The sequence below is a fragment of the Procambarus clarkii genome, chromosome 2 (assembly GCF_040958095.1).
Source record: "Procambarus clarkii isolate CNS0578487 chromosome 2, FALCON_Pclarkii_2.0, whole genome shotgun sequence".
NCBI lineage: Eukaryota > Metazoa > Arthropoda > Malacostraca > Decapoda > Cambaridae > Procambarus > Procambarus clarkii.
Window position 1 is genome coordinate 18,572,772 of NC_091151.1, and position 18,681 is coordinate 18,591,452.

The following is an 18,681-nucleotide window of genomic DNA, read 5'->3' on the forward strand; positions in this document are numbered from 1 at the left end:
ATACTGTAATACCGGAAAGTGGATCTAGGAACTAGTAATAGAGTAAGTGAATAACATTGCAAGCCGGAAGAAAGTAGAAATTCCCTTAGGATATTACAGGCAAATAATCAGTGTATAAATCAAGTAACTGGCAACCGGTGGCATCCTGCCCCCGACCTGAGACAAACAACGGTCAACTAGATGGTCCCCAAGAGGACCATATTTTCTCCACAAGGCGATAAGTACCCCCACATAAACTTGAACAAATAAACATATGTAATATTATAAATATACTGTATACATATTATATATACATACATATAATATTATAAATATATGCATATAATATTATAACATCACAAACCCAACATGGAGGTGTGTGGAGGCTGCTTTAAGCCACTTGGGAGGAGTATTGTAGGCATTGTATGTAACATTTGTAACATAAGATTTCACCTGAATTGTACAGGATTACCTACACAATATGTAAACCGGGAAGGTAACTACTGGATCTGTCCAAGTGACAGACAGATGTGGGAAAACATTACCAAACTAATGAATAACATTCCTGAAGTACACAGGCTACAATTCACACAAAAACTACCAGAAATATATGCAGAGTATATAAAGACAGCAACGAACTCTGAACACAACCCAGGGACTGAGAATTTAGAGAGTCATAGTAGCAATGTAGAAGGGTATAGTGTCGAAGTACACAAAAATGAAGGCAATATTGTAGAGCAAACTGGTGATATGAATAAGGAGAGAAAAATGAGACGAATGAGAACACAAATGAGAAAGACGAAAGCAACAAGGAGAAAGATAAGGGCAATAACGAGAATGAATGCAGAAACGAGAAAGTTGGAACAAAAAACACAGAGGTAGCCAAGTCGTGCACGGGTACAAACAAGAATAATACAATCACAGTTAAAAATATTTGCAGGTATTATGCAAAAGGACAGTGTAGATATGGGCCCATAAGCACGGAATGCTCATTCATGCACCCACGGAAATGTCGAAACTGGTTAAGGAAAGGCAGATGTCGTTTTGATACAGAGTGTAGATATTTTCACCCTAAGCTATGCAAACTCTCAGTTAATGAGAGGAAATGCTACGATCTTCATTGCCCTGATTTCCACGTCAGAGGTACACAGCGCTATATAAAAGAGGAAGTCCAATATAATAGCCCTGAAATTTTTTAAGAGGCAGGCAGAAAGAGAGAGAGAAACAGACACGTGGCAGGAGTACGGATGAAGAGGGGGAAATGCTCAAGACTGGACTGGACTGCAAAAGGTGCTTGAGTCGGCAGAGTATCAGAATGTAGTGAACATGTAGATGAATCTGACGAAAGAGCAGCTGTCGTGGGAGTCCGTGTAGAACAAGCAGTGCCCTGGCAGAGACGGAGAGTCGGCAGGACAGGTTGTAGATCCCACATGATGTAGTTGCTGATGAAGCTGTCAGCTGAGTAAGTAACGATCGCGGTGCAGCAAGCTGTAGCAGATGAACATGCAGAGATAATCGCGGTGAAAATCATAGCTATGACGAAGTTGTAGGAGGCGTTCCATCACAGGTGGAAGCGGTCCACAGCACGCAGCAGCAGTAGAGGTCCAGTGAGAGACCATGTTGTAGTCCATCGTGGCTGGGTATCATCGGAACTCTCTGGGGTCACCAATGTAACGTACGATTATGTTACGTTGTTGAGTAGAGTAGATACACAGTATTTAGTGGATTTTCATATTTATTTAGAAGTCTTGGATACAGCAGTGTCGTAGACGTTGAGACGGAGCATGGAGCAGAGAGCTGAGTGAGGGCTGAGTCGCGGAGCTCTATGTGGGAGAACGTTGTAGCTCGATGCGGTCCTAATTGTCTGCTGTCTGTTCTGTGACGAAGCTGAAGTGTCTTGGGGTCGATTAGAACTGCATACGCCGAGTGATGCATTCTTGACTGAAAATTGTACTGTTCTCTATTCGATTGTTTGATGAAGATTAAGCCACCTAAAAGGTGGCACGGGCATGAATAGCCCGTAAGTGGTGGCCCTTTAGAGTCATTACCAGTATCAAGGGCTGATACTGGAGATCTGTGGAGGAGCGACTACAGCCTACGGAGAGGTCGTGACCTCTCTTCTCTATTCATGTTATTGTTGTTATAGATTCAGCTACTCGGAACAAGTTCCAAGTAGCACGGGCTATGGTGAGCCCGTAACTTACCTGGCACAGGAGCGGGTTCTCTATTCGATTGATTGATTGATTAAGATTATGCCACCCAAGAGGTGGCACGGGCATGAATAGCCCGTAAGTGGTAAAAAAAAAAAATTCTCAGTATTCTGAGGTTGCATTTAACCATCAAGCTGTTATCGCGGGGGAGGATACTGCTTCACAGTCTTTATGAGGGTGTCCAGCTGCTGAACACCTTTGTTGACCAGGAGAGTGGCTGTGTTGATGGCTTCAGGGTGGCCACTGCATGATTCGGGAACTCTTAAAGCTCTTCTAAGGTCATTGGTTGCTTCACTTCTCTATTCGATTGATTGATGATTGATAAAGATTAAGCCACCCAAAAGGTGGCACGGGCATGAATAGGCCGTAAGTGGTGGCCCTTTTGAGCCATTACCAGTATCAAGAGCTGATACTGGAGATCTGTGGAGGTGCGACTGCACCCTGCGTGACGGGAGATGTCTCCCGTGTTCTCTATTCACTACAAGCTTGCTTATATTTGGTGACTACACCTCACCTCTCTCCAACAGGATGAAAAGTGTTACCTGTAATTGGGGAAAAGAATTGTAGTTTCTGTAATTAGTGCTAATTAGTTATGCCATTAAGCTAATGAGAGATTGTAGTGAGTATATTGTTTGTACGCGCTACAGTTGCTACAGAAGAGTACCCATTCATGGTTCCATCGTGGCTCGTCGCCTGGCTTGTGGCTCGTGGCCTGGCTTGTGGCTCGTCGCCTGGCTTGTGGCTCGTGGCCTGGCTTGTGGCTCGTGGCCTGGCTTGTGGCTCGTCGCCTGGCTTGTGGCTCGTGGCCTGGCTTGTGGCTCGTCGCCTGGCTTGTGGCTCGTCGCCTGGCTTGTGGCTCGTCGCCTGGCTTGTGGCTCGTCGCCTGGCTTGTGGCTCGTGGCCTGGCTTGTGGCTCGTCGCCTGGCTTGTGGCTCGTCGCCTGGCTTGTGGCTCGTCGCCTGGCTTGTGGCTCGTCGCCTGGCTTGTGGCTGGTCGCCTGGCTTGTGGCTCGTCGCCTGGCTTGTGGCTCGTCGCCTGGCTTGTGGCTCGTGGCCTGGCTTGTGGCTCGTCGCCTGGCTTGTGGCTCGTCGCCTGGCTTGTGGCTCGTGGCCTGGCTTGTGGCTCGTCGCCTGGCTTGTGGCTCGTGGCCTGGCTTGTGGCTCGTCGCCTGGCTTGTGGCTCGTCGCCTGGCTTGTGGCTCGTCGTCTGGCTTGTGGCTCGTCGCCTGGCTTGTGGCTCGTGGCCTGGCTTGTGGCTCGTCGTCTGGCTTGTGGCTCGTCGCCTGGCTTGTGGCTCGTCGCCTGGCTTGATCAGCTGATCATAGAGTAACTATTTACTTATCCTCTGAATAATATTAAATTTCCACCATGAAGTTCTAAGTATAAATATAACATTCTAGGTTTACAATACACTAACAATTGATTATCACGTGTATCTATAAAACAAGAAGCATCAAAAATGCTCTTACGTCTGGCCATTTTGGGGAGACCCAATCGCCTCTCAATCAATTCATACAATCGCCCGCCATTTTGGGGAGAGCCAGCCAAAAACACATACAGACATAGGAACAAGGAGCCCTACAGTTGTGGGCTTGGTGTCCGAACCTCTGGTGGTAAGAACAAAACTCTCCTCGGTGTTTTCGCTGTCGCCTAGATCCTGATACTGGATTCGCATTGTACGTCCTCCCTGCGCGGAAGAAACGCCGGTTTTGGAGGATGTCGAGTTGTTGGGTGTCTGTGGTCCGCTGTGTATCACTGAGGTGGGAGAGCGTAGCGTTATCAGACGTCGTAAGAAGCCGGTCTGCTAGTGTAGCCAGCTGGGCTAATGGGGTGTCGTCAGCCATACTGAATAGGATCCCTTGAATGTGTTTTGGACAGAGTTGTATCCAGAATGATCTCACAATCTCGCTGGGGGCTGGACCAGTTTCAGTAAGCATTACATACTGAATATGCTGCAGAAGCTGGGCTGGTGTTTTCTCTGCTAATCTTTTGTCAGTGAGCAGTTGGTCCCTTTGTTGAATGCGGCATTTCATCCCTGCCTGTAGAAAAGCGGCCTTCAATGCGGTGTACGTCCTGGTGTCTGGTAATGGTGCGGTGATGACAGCGGAGGCAGTGTGCATAGCCTCCGAGGAAAGTGTTGGCAGGGTACACGCATATCGGGCTTTCTCAGTCGTAATTTCGTGAAGGTCGAAAATAACCTCCATCTGCACGAACCAAAATTCTGGTTCATCTGCGTTGTATGCTGGAAACCTGGTAGATAAATCCATGACGAAGATTTAGTTTGCGACTAGGTGTTCTCTTCACTCACTGGGTCATCAATGTAACGGTTCTATTGTTCGTAAATGATGGTGACAATAAACACAAACACTAAGAGAATATATATATTTAGTCGAGTATACAGAAGTGCGCAGGTGATACTTTGGCGGGCAATGGTGTGAGTTAATTGAGCGCACTGAGAGTACAGTATCTCGCAAGTGTCTGTTATGGACCACACTTGAAAGTAGACTAGCTATTATTCGATAGATTGATTGATAAAGATTAAGCCATCCAAAAGGTGGGACGGGCATGAATAGCCCATAAGTGGTGGCAATTTTGAGCCATTACCAGTATCAAGAGCTGATACTGGAGATCTGTGGAAGTGCGACTGCACCCTGCGTGACGGAAGATGTCTCCCGTAGTTATTATTCGTTGTTGTTGTTTCAGATTTAGCTACTCAGGACGAAGTGTCCATGTAGCACGGGCTACGGTGAGCCCGTAAAGTTATTATTCGCTACTCTGCTGCTTATATATATATGCTCGGGCAACACCTCACCATTCTCCAAAGGTTGACAGGAATATTAACAGGAAGTATTGAAAGGTTTGAGTTCCATAACTAGTACTAAGAAGAGCTTTGCTTCTCTCATTAGGCCAATGCATTTGGAGCGAGTATATTATTAGGATAATCTACTCGCTACATTATTATTAAGTAAAAGTTAAAAAATTATGATTTCAAACGATTCTTAAGTTAGTCCTCCAAACTTCTGCGCGTTTTTTTTACATGAAATGATCAAGGAGCGGAGACCGTGCAGAACAATTATTGTTTACATGACATCAACAAGTGTCTAGTAATTTATTTAAACATATGTATGATAATTAATACAGGAAAAAAGTATCGTAAATATTAATATAAGAATGAATTTATATGAAAATCAACATGGCAAATATATGAACATAGAGTACATGAACGTAGAGTACATTATAAGGACAATATCCAATGCTGGCCCCAGACATCACTCGGTACCCCTACTCAAATCTCTGAATATGTTAGACATTAAGTCACTGCACATTCTCTCATGTGTATTATACATATATAAAACGCTAAACTATAATGCCAATCCTGATCTCAAAAGCTTCATAGAAGGTTGTAACAGAACCCATGAGCACCACACCAGAAATAAATACAGTTTTGATATTCCTAGAGTACGACTTAATTAAACCAGAAATGCTCTACAAATCAAGGGGCCCAGAATGTGGAATGACCTTCCCAACCATGTTAAAGACTGTACCTCTCTCAACCAGTTTAAGTTAAAAACGAAGCTATACCTAATAAATTCCCTGTAACCTACCTTACCCCTCTGTTGTCAACCCATGTATGTTTTTTTTTTTTTTTTTTTTTTTTTTCAATTCAACGCTGTTTGAATGTAATTTTCTGTAATAATTTGTAATTGTATTTGTGCTGCTTTTTAAACAATGTTCCCCCCTCTTTTACCTCTATTTTTATTTGTACTCAACACATTTTATTATTTTTACCCATTAGTTTTAAGCTTTAGTCAGTAGTGTTTTTTCCTGCCCGAAACGCTTTGCGTAATAGTGGCTTTAGGCATTGTATGTACTAGCTCTATCTATAAAGCCAACAAACTTTGTAAAATCTCTTTATGTATGTACCTTTACCTAAATAAAAATTATTATTATTATTATTATTATTATTATTATTATTATTATTATTATTATTATTATTATTATTATTATTATAAAGGGACCCAGTTTATGGAACTCACTCCCTACTGAATTGAAAAGCTGTCCAACTTTTACATCATTCAAAATTAATACTAAAAAGTATCTAATTTCATCTTCATAGTTTTTCTCTTTTTGCCTTAAAATTGCACCGTATCTATTGCTACCCAATCTCCCAACCTTTTTGTTCCCAATTTGAACATCTTTACCAGTGAGATCATTGCTGTTTTCTTATATGTGCTGCCATTCTATTGTATGGTGTTTATAAATCTTGTTTATCTGTATCTTTTGCTACCCAGTCTCCCAATCTTTATGTACCCATTCTGAACATCTTTACCATTATGATCATTGCTGTCTTATATGTGCTGTCAATCTGCTGTATGGTGTCTATTAATCTTGTTTAAGTTACTAATCAAGCTGTCAATGTAATCAATCAGAGCTTTAATATAACAATGTGCTTTAATATACATACTTATCTCTCTCATCTCATTTTTCTCTTGTAATGTATCTTTCATTTATCAATTCTGATTGAAATTACCTACTTAAAATTATCTGCTAGATTAAGGACCTGCCCGAAACGCTGCGCGTACTAGTGGCTTTACAAGAATGTAATTACTGTACTATCCAATGTATTCTCACAAACCCAATGTACCTTCTTGTATATATATAAATAAATATATAAATAAATAAATAAATAAATGTGAAATAGTGTGGTCCACAGTGCTCTGAGGCTGGTGTTCATAGCCCTAATACTAGCTAGCTTTGCGCAGTGGCAGTATCGTAACCAATGAGGTACATCCGAGGTGCGATTATTGCTAGTTGAAAACTTTAACCAATACACGCTGGGTCGGCGTGTAAAAGCGTCGGCTACGGCAATTTTTGTTAGCCCGTTCAAGGGCTTCAATATAATACAGTTGTCTCACTTTTAGAACATTTAATAATTAAGTTTTATGTTATATTATAAATCTATTATGTTATAGATCTTACGATACCTCGCTGACTCCACATAGGCAGGAGACGAGATTTACATACAGCATACTTGTGGTAATGTCTACGATTCCCTAAGGGACAATTTAACTTAACCTAAAACCATATAATTATATCAGACACGTTAACTTGTCAGTATTTGGATCTAATTACATGGAACTCCAGAATATAACCAGGATCCAAACAAAATTACACTTTTTATTTTGTTTATATATACTAAAAAGCTATCAGTAATCAGACCAGGCAATCACATTGCCTGGTCTGATCATACAAATACCTAGTATTACAAAACTTGTCATAACTTTAATACTGCAGCTTTCAGGTCTCTGGGCATTTCTTAGTTCTTCTAAATCTGAATTAATTTCTTTAATTTGTATGTTTCTAATAATTGCTTTAGATAGTCCAAAGTCATAATCAATGTTTTCTTTCCTGCAAGCCTCATTGGCCAATCGATCTTCAAAATCATGTTTTCCAACTCCAACATGGGAAGGGATCCACACAAATTTTATACAAGAGTTATTATCATTGGCAAGAATTACATTCCATTTAATATTACAAGCTACTTCAGACATACATTGTGATGGGTTATTTAAGCACTGCAGAGCACTTTTAGTCACAGAAAATAACTCCACCACTGAGCTTAAGGTATTCAGTGGCTAGATAAATGCCCAATAGCTCAAAGCAATAGCTTTGAAAGTAGACTAGTTATTTTTGTTGTTGTTGTTATAGATTCAGCTACTCGGAACAAGTTCCAAGTAGCACAGGCTATGGTGAGCCCGTAACTTACCTGGCACAGGAGCGGGGCAAGTAGCAAGGGCTATGGTGAGCCCGTAGTGGACTTACCTGGCACAGGAGCGGTGCTGAGTTATTATTCAATTGATCGATGAAGATTAAGCCACCCAAAAGGTGGCACGGACATGAATAGCCCTTAAGTGGTGGCCCTTTTGAGCCATTACCAGTATCAATAGATGATACTGGAGATCTGTGGAGGTGCGGCTGCACCCTGCATGACGGGAAATGTCTCCCGTCAGTTATTATTCTGTTGTTTTAGATTCAGCTACTTGGAACATAATTCCCAAGTAGCACGGGCTATGGTGAGCCCGTAGTGGAGTTACGTGGCACAGGATCGGGCCAAGTAGCGCGGGGTATGGTTAGCCTCGTGAGTTATTATTCGCTACTCTGCTGCTTATATGCTCGGGCAACACCTCATTGTTCTCCAAAGGTTGACAGGAATATTAACTGGAAGTAGGGAAAGGTTTGAGTTCCATGACTAGTACTAAGAAGAGCTTTGCTTCTCTCATTAGGCTAATGCGTTTGGAGCGAGTATATTATTGGGATAATCTACTCACTACAGAATTTCCCCTCCCAGGGGATGAAAGGAAAAAACACTTGATCAAGGAACTTAGCTGGTCGGTGAATTGTACGCCCTGCTCGCGTTGTATAACCCTCAAAGTTAACTTCCTCCTCTTCGCTGATGTCATCTAACTGGAGTCGTAGGGTGGGATGTCGCACTGGATCGATCGTTCGTCGTCGTAGGATCAGATGGTGGTGCAGCTGGTAACTGGGGTTGTAGGGTGGGAGGTCGTACAGGGTCGTCCGTTGTCGTAGGTGGCGGTGCTGCTGGTAACTGTGGTCGAAAAGTGAACGGCGTTATCGGCGGATGTGTCTCTGGAGGGATGTCTGGGGCAGCGTCACAGTGTGCTGGTTTAAGGCGGTTGACGGAGATGTTTACCCGCTGTCCTCGGCGTTCAATGGTGAAGAACTTCGGTGTTCGGGAAACCACTTTAAATGGTCCTTCGTAAGGTGACTATAGAGAGCGTCGACTCTTACAAACACGTGTTCATTTGTGTGGAGCTCATGAGGCACATATGTAGCACGAGTTTTCGGTTGGCGTGGTGGTGTAGGCCGAATGCTTGCCATAGCCGCCCGTAATTTCTGGACAAAAGTGGGGTCTGAGGGTGTGATGAGTGGCGTCGGGGTTAAGACACTTGCGAGATACTGTACTGACACTTGCGAGATACTGTACTGACTCTCAGTGCGCTCAACTCACACCATTGCCCGCCAAAGTATCACCTGCATACTTTTGTATACTCGACCAAATATATATATTCTCTTAGTGTCTGTGTTTATTGTCACCATACTTTACGTAACAATAGAACCGTTACATTGGTGACCCAGTGAGTGAAGAGAACACCTAGTCGCAAACTAAATCTTCGTCATGGATTTATCTACCAGGTTTCCAGCATACAACGCAGTTGAACCAGAATTTTGGTTCATGCAGATGGAGGTTATTTTCGACCTTCACGAAATTACGACTGAGAAAGCCCGATATGCGTGTACCCTGCCAACACTTTCCTCGGAGGCTATGCACACTGCCTCCGCTGTCATCACCGCACCATCACCAGACACCAGGACGTACACCGCATTGAAAGCTGCTCTTCTACAGGCAGCGATGAAATGCCGCATTAAACAAAGGGACCAACTGCTCACTGACAAAAGATTAGCAGAGAAAACACCAGCCCAGCTTCTGCGGCATATTCAGTATGTAATGCTTACTGAAACTGGTCCAGCCCCCAGCGAGATTGTGAGATCATTCTGGATACAACTCTGTCCAAAACACATTCAACGGGTGCTATTCAGTATGGCTGACGACACCCCATTAGCCCAGCTAGCTACACTAGCAGGTAAGTTACGGCTTCTTACGACGTCTGATAACGCTACGCTGTACCACCTCAGTGATACACAGCAGACCACAGACACCCAACAACTCGACGTCCTCCAAAACCGGCGTTTCTTCCGCCCAGGGAGGACGTACAATGCGAATCCAGTATCAGGATCTAGGCGACAGCGAAAACACCGAGGAGAGTTTTGTTCTTACCACCAGAGGTTCGGACACCAAGCCCACAACTGTAGGGCTCTTTAATTTTTTCCTATGTCGGGAAACTACTTCGGCGGGGACTGTTAACGGCCAGTGACCCCGCCATTTCAAACACTACACTGCTCTACATATCTGACATCATAACCAAACGCCGTTTCCTCGTTTACACAGATGCAGCAGCTAGTGTGTTGCCTCCCCCACTGGTCAAAGCAACCCGCACTCCTGGTTTGGACTTACGTGCCACGAATGGTACGTCCGTCCGTACATATGAGACCCGCACCCTGCTTCTCAATTTCGCCTCTCAGGGTCGCTTTACGTGGACTTTCCTCATAGCGGATGTGGAACGACCCATTCTTGGATGGGATTTCCTGCAACACCATCGACTTATTGTGGATCCCGCAGGTGCAGTACTTCGAGCCTCTCCTAGTACCTCTACACAGGTTAACAGCGTCACTCCAGTCGCATCTACGGAACTTCAAGCACTCCTGGATGAATTCAAAGATGTGACCCAACCCGCCGGCCCTCGACCAGAGGTTCAATATACGATTACACATCACATTACTACAACGGGAGCACCTACCTTCGCCAGACCACGCCGCCTGGCACCAGAACGATTGGCGGTAGCACGTGCTGAATTCAACAAGCTACAGGAGGTATGAATAATCCGCCCTTCGAATAGTCCATGGGTTTCACCTCTCCATATGGTCCCGAAAACAGCCCCAGGGGAATAGCGCCCTTGCGGGGACTACAGGGCTCTCAACGTTCGTACTCTGCCGGATCGCTACCCAATACCACACATCCAGGATTTCTCACAGGGATTGAGCAACGCAACAGTTTTTTTTTTCGAAAATTGACCTTGTGGGGGCATTTCACCAGATCCCTGTGGAACCAGCAGACATTCCGAAAACTGCGATCACAACACCTTTTGGACTGTTTGAATTCGTCCGGATGCCTTTTGGTCTACGGAATGCATCCCAGACATTCCAACGCTTCATCGATCAAGTAATTAAGGACCTTCCTTTTTGCTACGCCTACATTGACGATGTACTGGTGGCCAGTACATCACCAACAGAACATCTGCTACACCTCGACTCCTCACCCGTCTGTGCAACTTCAGCTTGCAGCTCAACTCTGAGAAGTGTATTTTCCATGTTCCAGAGCTGGATTTCTTGTGACACCGTGTGTCAGCAGCAGGGGTCCAACCACTAGAGAAGAAAATCGAGGCAATCAAGGAATTCTCGAGCCCATCCACTCCAAAGAAGTTGCAAGAATTTCTTGGCGTGGTGAAATTTTATAATCGATTCATCCCACATTGTTCGAACATCTTGCGACACTTATACGACCTCTTACGTGGTCGGAAACACACGTCCCGTCTTCCCTTGGAATGGACTCCCCAGACAGAGACAGAATTCACAGACATAAAACACAAGCTGGCGGAATTCACCTTACTCGCACACCCAGTGTCTGACGCTCCCACCAATCTTTCTACCGACGCTTCAAAAACAGCTATTGGTGCTGTACTACAACAGCTCATTGAAGGAGAATGGTGCCCAACTGCATTCTTTTCAGTATGCCTGTCACCCACTGAAGAGAAGTACAGCACTTTTAATAGGGAACTGCTCGCCATCTACACAGCCATACAACATTTCCGGCACTTCCTCGTAGGGCGGAACTTCCACATCATCGCAGACCACAAACCCCTCACTTATACACTGGCGGCCAAGGGTGATGCTCACTCTCCTCGAGTAGCCAACCACCTGGCATTTATCTCCCAATTTATCTCGGATATCCGCCATGTCAAAGAAACTAATAATGTCATAGCCGATGCACTGTTTCGACCCACCATAAACCACGTCGTGAAAAACCCAGCTCAGGTGGACTATTGTGTAATCTGCAAGGCCCAACGGGAAGACCCTGATCTGCAGCGATTACGGACATCTGACACAGCTCTCCGGTTCATCGAGATTCCCATGGAAGGTGGCGGTAGTATAATCTGTGACACCTTACGGACGGAAGCACTTAGGCCCAACATTCCTGCCCAGTTTCGCTGGAATACATTCTTAACATTTCACTCCCTAGCACACCCAGGAGTATGTGCTTCCCAGAAACTACTAACGGAGTTTCTTTTGTCATACATACGACAGGAATCAATTCCGATGTTCGACGATGGACTTGCTCATGTCTCCAGTGCTAGCGAGCGAAAACACATCGTCGCACAAAAAGCCCTCTTCAACAGTTCCCGTTACTACACTAAACTCACTACTACACCGGGATGCTCCCGGACGCAGGTTCGAATCCTCGTCACGGCCCTTGTGGATTTGTTCATTAGTTCCCTTTACCTTCTGACCGTTTCGAGGTGGTGCATGTAGACATCGTTGGACCATTACCGTCGGCAAGAGGATGTTCTTATCTACTCACCTGCATCGATCGCACCTCCAGATGGCCGGAAGCAATCCCATTAATCAACATCTCAGCTGAGTCAGTGGTCCAGGCTTTCCTCCCTGGATGGGTCGCCAGTTTTAGCAGCCCCTTTGTCATCATCATCGACCAAGGACGACAGTTCGAACCATATCTATAGAAGGAACTTATGGAATTTCTCGGCACCACACGCAACCGAACCACAGCATACCACCCTGAGTCGAACGGAATGGTTGAACGCTTTCATAGACAATTAAAAGCCGCCCTAAGAGCTCAAGCACGCCCTGATGATTGGATCGACAGTCAATCATTAGTCTTGCTTGGCATTCGTTCGCCCACGAAGGACGGCAGTGGATTCTCGGTAGCAGACTTAGTATACGGATCTAGCCTGCAGCTTCCGGGCGAATTCTTAACCCCGACGCCACTCATCACACTCTCAGACCCCACTTTTGTCCAGAAATTACGGGCGGCCATGGCAAGCATTCGGCTTACACCACTACGCCAACTGACAACTCGTGCTACATATGTGCCTCATGAGCTCCACACAACTGAACACGTGTTTGTAAGAATCGACGCTGTTCGACGCCCTCTACAGTCATCTTACGAAGGACTATTTAAAGTGGTTTCCCGAACACCGAAGTTCTTCACCATTGAACGCCGAGGACAGCGGGTAAACATCTCCGTCAACCGCCTTAAACCAGCACATTGTGACGCTGCCCCAGACATCCCTCCAGAGACACATCCGCCGATAACGCCGTTCACTTTTCGACCACAGTTACCAGCAGCACCGCCACCTACGACAACGGACGATCCTGTACGACCTCCCATCCTACAACCCCAGTTACCAGCCGCACCACCACCTGATCCTACAACGACGGACGATCCAGTGGGACATCCCACCCTACGACCCTATTTAGATGACATCAGCGAAGAGGAGGAAGTTAACTTTGAGGGTTATACAACTCGTGCAGAGCGTACAATTCACCGACCAGCTAGGTTCCTTGATCAAGTGTTTTTTCCTTTCATCCCCTGGGAGGGGAAATTCTGTAGTGAGTAGATTATCCCAATAATATACTCGCTCCAAACGCATTAGCCTAATGAGAGAAGCAAAGCTCTTCTTAGTACTAGTTATGGAACTCAAACCTTTCCCTACTTCCAGTTAATATTCCTGTCAACATTTGGAGAACAATGAGGTGTTGCCCGAGCATATAAGCAGCAGAGTAGCGAATAATAACTCACGAGGCTAACCATACCCCGCGCTACTTGCCCCGATCCTGTGCCAGGTAACTCCACTACGGGCTCACCATAGCCCGTGCTACTTGGGAATTATGTTCCGAGTAGCTGAATCTAAAACAACAGAATAATAACTGACGGGAGACATCTCCCGTCATGCAGGGTGCAGCCGCACCTCCACAGATCTCCAGTATCATCTATTGATACTGGTAATGGCTCAAAAGGGCCACCACTTAAGGGCTATTCATGTCTGTGCCACCTTTTGGGTGGCTTAATCTTCATCAATCAATCGAATAATAACTCAGCACCGCTCCTGTGCCAGGTAAGTCCACTACGGGCTCACCATAGCCCGTGCTACTTGCCCCGCTCCTGTGCCAGGTAAGTTACGGGCTCACCATAGCCTGTGCTACTTGGAACTTGTTCCGAGTAGCTGAATCTATAACAATAACAACTAATCTACTTTCAAAGCTATTGCTTTGAGCTATTGGGCATTTATCTAGCCACTGAATACCTTAAGCTCAATAGTGGTGGAGTTATTTTCTGTGACTCTAAAAGTGCTCTGCAGTCCTTAAATAACCCATCACAATGTATGTTGGAAGTAGCTTGTAATATTAAATGGAATGTAATTTTTGCCAATGATAATAACTCTTGTATAAAATTTGTGTGGATCCCATCCCATGTTGGAGTTGGAAAACATGACTTTGAAGATCGATTGGCCAATGAGGCTTGCAGGAAAGAAAACATTGATTATGACTTTGGACTATCTAAAGCAATTATTAGAAACATACAAATTAAAGAAATTAATTCAGATTTAGAAGAACTAAGAAATGCCCAGAGACCTGAAAGCTGCAGTATTAAAAGTTATGACAAGTTTTGTAATACTAGGTATTTGTATGGTCAGCACAGTAACCAGACCAGGCAATGTGATGTAGTCATTGCGGGAATTTGCCTTGATTATAGACACATCTGGCAGGTTAGTGAGGCTGTGCCACTACCTGAATACTCAGATTGTAAACTCTGTGATAAACCTTTAATGTATTCACTAGAACACTATATTGTTGAATGAGAAACCGTAAAGGACTTTAGACCTGGCCTTTTGTACCACCAACTGTGTAACTATTTTATTGACCCAGGTGTTCTGAACGACATCCTAACAATTTACCAAAAATTTACTTGTCCATTTTAAAGAATGAAGAACAATTTTTATTTATATTACTTTTAAGCTGCATCACTTATGAACCCATCCCTGCCCTTGTGTGGCAGTGCACGAGAGAAAGTTGTTTTCACATATCCATACATTAAAACATTGATTGTAACCATGATATATATGTACTTCCGCCTACAGTTTAGACCTATTGTCTTATGTTATGACCCTCTGTCCTGCGTGACAATGAATACCAGCATTATCCTCACTTCAATAAGACTTAATCGAAATCCTCAGATTAGGCAAAATTGTAATTAATTTTGTCAATATAGATGTTAATAATAATACTCGCCTGGCGCTTCGCAACCGCTATGGCCTTGGTTCGTATACTGGCTGGGAAGGACTGACTGGGTGCCAATCCTTAACTGTAGCCTCTGTTCACCCAGCAGTGAAAGAGTATCTGGTTGTTAAACGATTTTGCTGGTCATCTTTGGGGAAAAAATTAGGATTAAGGACTTTTCCGAAACGCTATGCTGCTAATGGCTTTACAAGTATATATAAATAAAAATTAGCTTTTTAGTATATATAAACAAAATAAAAAGTGTAATTTTGTTTGGATCCTGGTTATATTCTGGAGTTCCATGTAATTAGATCCAAGTACTGACAAGTTAACACGTGTCTGATATAATTATATGGTTTTAGGTTAAGTTAAATTGTCCCTTAAGGAATCGTAGACATTACCACAAGTATGCTGTATGTGAATCTCGTCTCCTGCCTATGTGGAGTCAGCGAGGTATCGTAAGATCTATAACATAATAGATTTATAATATAACATAAAACTTAATTATTAAATGTTCTAAAAGTGAGACAACTGTATCATATTGAAGCCCTTGAACGGGCTAACAAAAATTGCCGTAGCCGACGCTTTTACACGCCGACCCAGCGGAGTATTGGTTAAAGTTTTCAACTAGCAATAATCGCACCTCGGATGTACCTCATTGGTTACGATACTGCCACTGCGCAAAGCTAGCGAGTATTAGGGCTATGAACACCAGCCTCAGAGCACTGTGGACCACACTATTTCACATGTACTCTATATTCATATATTTGCCATGTTCATTTTCATATAAATTCATTCTTATATTAATATTTACGATACTTTTGCCTGTATTAATCATCATACATATGTTTAAATAAATTACTAGACACTTGTTGATGTCATAATTGTTCTGCACGGTCTCCGCTCCTTGATCATTTCATGTAAGAAATCGCGCAGAAGTTTGGAGGACTAACTTAAGTATCGTATGAAATCATAATTTTTAACTTTTATTTATTTTTTTTTTTTGAGATATATACAAGAGTTGTTACATTCTTGTACAGCCACTAGTTATCGTAGCGTTTCGGGCAGGTCCCTGGAATACGATCCCCTGCCGCGAAGAATCGTTTTTTCATCCAAGTACACATTTTACTGTTGCATTAAACAGAGGCTACAGTTAAGGAATTGCGCCCAGTAAATCCTCCCCGGCCAGGATACGAACCCATGACATAGCGCTCGCGGAACGCCAGGCGAGTGTCCTACCACTACACCACGGAGACTTAATAATAATGATAATAATAATTTATTTAGGAAAGTATATACTATTATAGACTGTGGGTTGGTTGGTGTTGTCGTCGTTGATCCTTCTCTATGGACAACCCAACCCACAACTCGGTAGAGTGCTTATACTAGGAGATTACCCTTGGCGCTTCTGGCTCTTGGAGAGGGGCTCAACGTCACACGTTTAGGGGATGCGGCTCCAACACTTAGCCTCGTTGTCACGTGCACACACCCACTCGAGCCGCTGTGACTCCCCACTCTCTCCTTATGAGATATGATCTCCTCACTCCCCTATGACTTATTAGTATTACCTCCTACCCTGTCCACAGCAGTGGTGCTTGGTTCTTTCTCTCTCTCTCTCCTTCTTTACTACTTCCTGGGAAGCCTCACTAGGACAAGGGCAAACACCAGCAAATTGTGACACATTTACTGGACAAAGCACATACACGATACATACACACATATAATAATAATGAATCCTATACTCTATAATATCACAATCATGTTGCACTCCAACACCATCAGAACTCTATTATCAGCTTATCAAGTGGTATCCTATCTCCTGGTTCACCACCTGATACTATCAACCTCCTCAAGTTGATCAAGCCTACATACACTGTTGCACTATCAGCAAGATAATGTACATATAGAAAACCAGCATTTGAATGCAATAACATATATCAGTACAAATGTTCATTGATACACAACAATGATTAATCGATCAATATCAGTCCCAGAACGCATACATCTGTAGGTAATCCAGCCTACGACTGTAACTCTAAACTTCAGTATAAAACACTCCTTGACATAAGAATACCAACAATCACTCACCTCTCACTGCGTCTTGCACGCTACTGACAACCAAACACTATCAACTCCCTACAAGTAATCCACCAGAACTTCCCTTCCACCTCTGGAAGTTCACTACCCTAATATCTTTAGGTTCTTCCGGGCTTCACTACCAGGATCCTCTGCAGCTTCTCCAGGCTGCTATCATGAAGTTTCCTTGAGTAACTACGGTGCTTCACCCTTCTGCTAGGTTCCTCCACAGCTCTCTTGGCTGCTACACCACCTCTACAGAAGCACGTGACACTCCTCTTCACTGCTTCTCCTCACAGCTCGAGGCCCTCTGCTTCACTACCTTGGAGTCTCATCAGCTACTTCATCTGCTGGCTTCGAAGTGCTCAGCAACTGCTTCCCCAAAGACAAACCTGCAACCCATCGACACTCCAATAAAATGTTCCCCTTTAACACATAAACAAAAATAACCACACAATATGCTTGCCTCAAACCTCTATCTGTTCTCTACATACAGTGAGAGTGGACTCCCCCGTTTTGGGCGGGTCCATACTCCACCTCGCCTGGCGGCGGTCCTCACTCGCTGGGAGGGTCTTCCTCCGTCAAGAGCCAGGCTCCCTCAGTCGTCCGCCAGCGCTCAGAGGGGGCGGACGTCGCTCCGTGCTCCTCCCTCTTCACTCTCCTATTTCAGGCTTTCTGCCTTATTAAAACATGTCTAACTTATAAATAAACATTGCTACCGTCGCTGGGCACACGACCAACTACAAGTGATCACTATGAACTGGCGTATATCGTGCTTACCACAGATTAATTGATCGAGGGCGCTTTCCCTCTGACGGCGTCTGGTCAGGGCGCTCCACACAGCCCACGAAAATGCCTCTGAGTAGCTTATTAAACTCTGCTCGTCGACCAGGACTTGATACCACAACGTTCCCAGCTCGGTTCCACAGCTGGCACGTCTACACACTTCTCTTCTCTTCGAGATATATCACTAGGGGTTCCCTTCTGGCGGGAGCTCAAATGGAGCGCGGCTTCCCCCTGCGATGTCTGGCACTCAAGTGAGGTCAAGGTCCTCCGGAAGCGAGCCTCACGCCTCCAGCAAAATGTCCACATCTCCTAGCCAGTCATTTGTCTATTTCCTTACTTACTGCCCATAATCTTAAATTGTTTTACATATCCAACCAGCCATTTTACATATGGGTTATCACCTCAATATTTGCTAGACCTTCTAGTTAGGTCAGGCTTGACGAATAACTCTCAAGGAGGGAGACTCGTTTCTCCTGTAGGCTGAGATCATAACACTCCCCTCCCCTTATTTTTGAGAGTTATTCCAGTTGCAAAGCTCGGGATAATACATCCGCCACCACACTGTCTCGTTCTTCAACCAATATACTCTCTTAGGAGTCTACAATTAATTCGTTGCACCTTGCAACATCTGGCTCACA

General features: G+C 44.4%; 1 protein-coding gene and 2 non-coding genes across 3 annotated transcripts; 2 read left to right on the forward strand and 1 right to left on the reverse strand.

Annotated features, from left to right (window-relative positions):
- Positions 1–6,939: 6,939 nt before the first annotated feature.
- Positions 6,940–7,079, forward strand: LOC123748662 (U4 spliceosomal RNA). The gene has a single exon (XR_006771794.1). It is a non-coding gene; the product is annotated as a U4 spliceosomal RNA (small nuclear RNA).
- Positions 7,080–12,693: 5,614 nt separating this feature from the next.
- LOC138365836 (uncharacterized) lies at positions 12,694–14,773 on the forward strand. Its single transcript, XM_069326405.1, has 2 exons — positions 12,694–13,134; positions 14,744–14,773. The coding sequence occupies exons 1-2, from the start codon at positions 12,694–12,696 to the stop codon at positions 14,771–14,773; spliced, it is 471 nt and encodes a 156-aa protein (XP_069182506.1).
- Positions 14,774–15,728: 955 nt separating this feature from the next.
- Positions 15,729–15,869, reverse strand: LOC123748663 (U4 spliceosomal RNA). The gene has a single exon (XR_006771795.2). It is a non-coding gene; the product is annotated as a U4 spliceosomal RNA (small nuclear RNA).
- Positions 15,870–18,681: the final 2,812 nt, after the last annotated feature.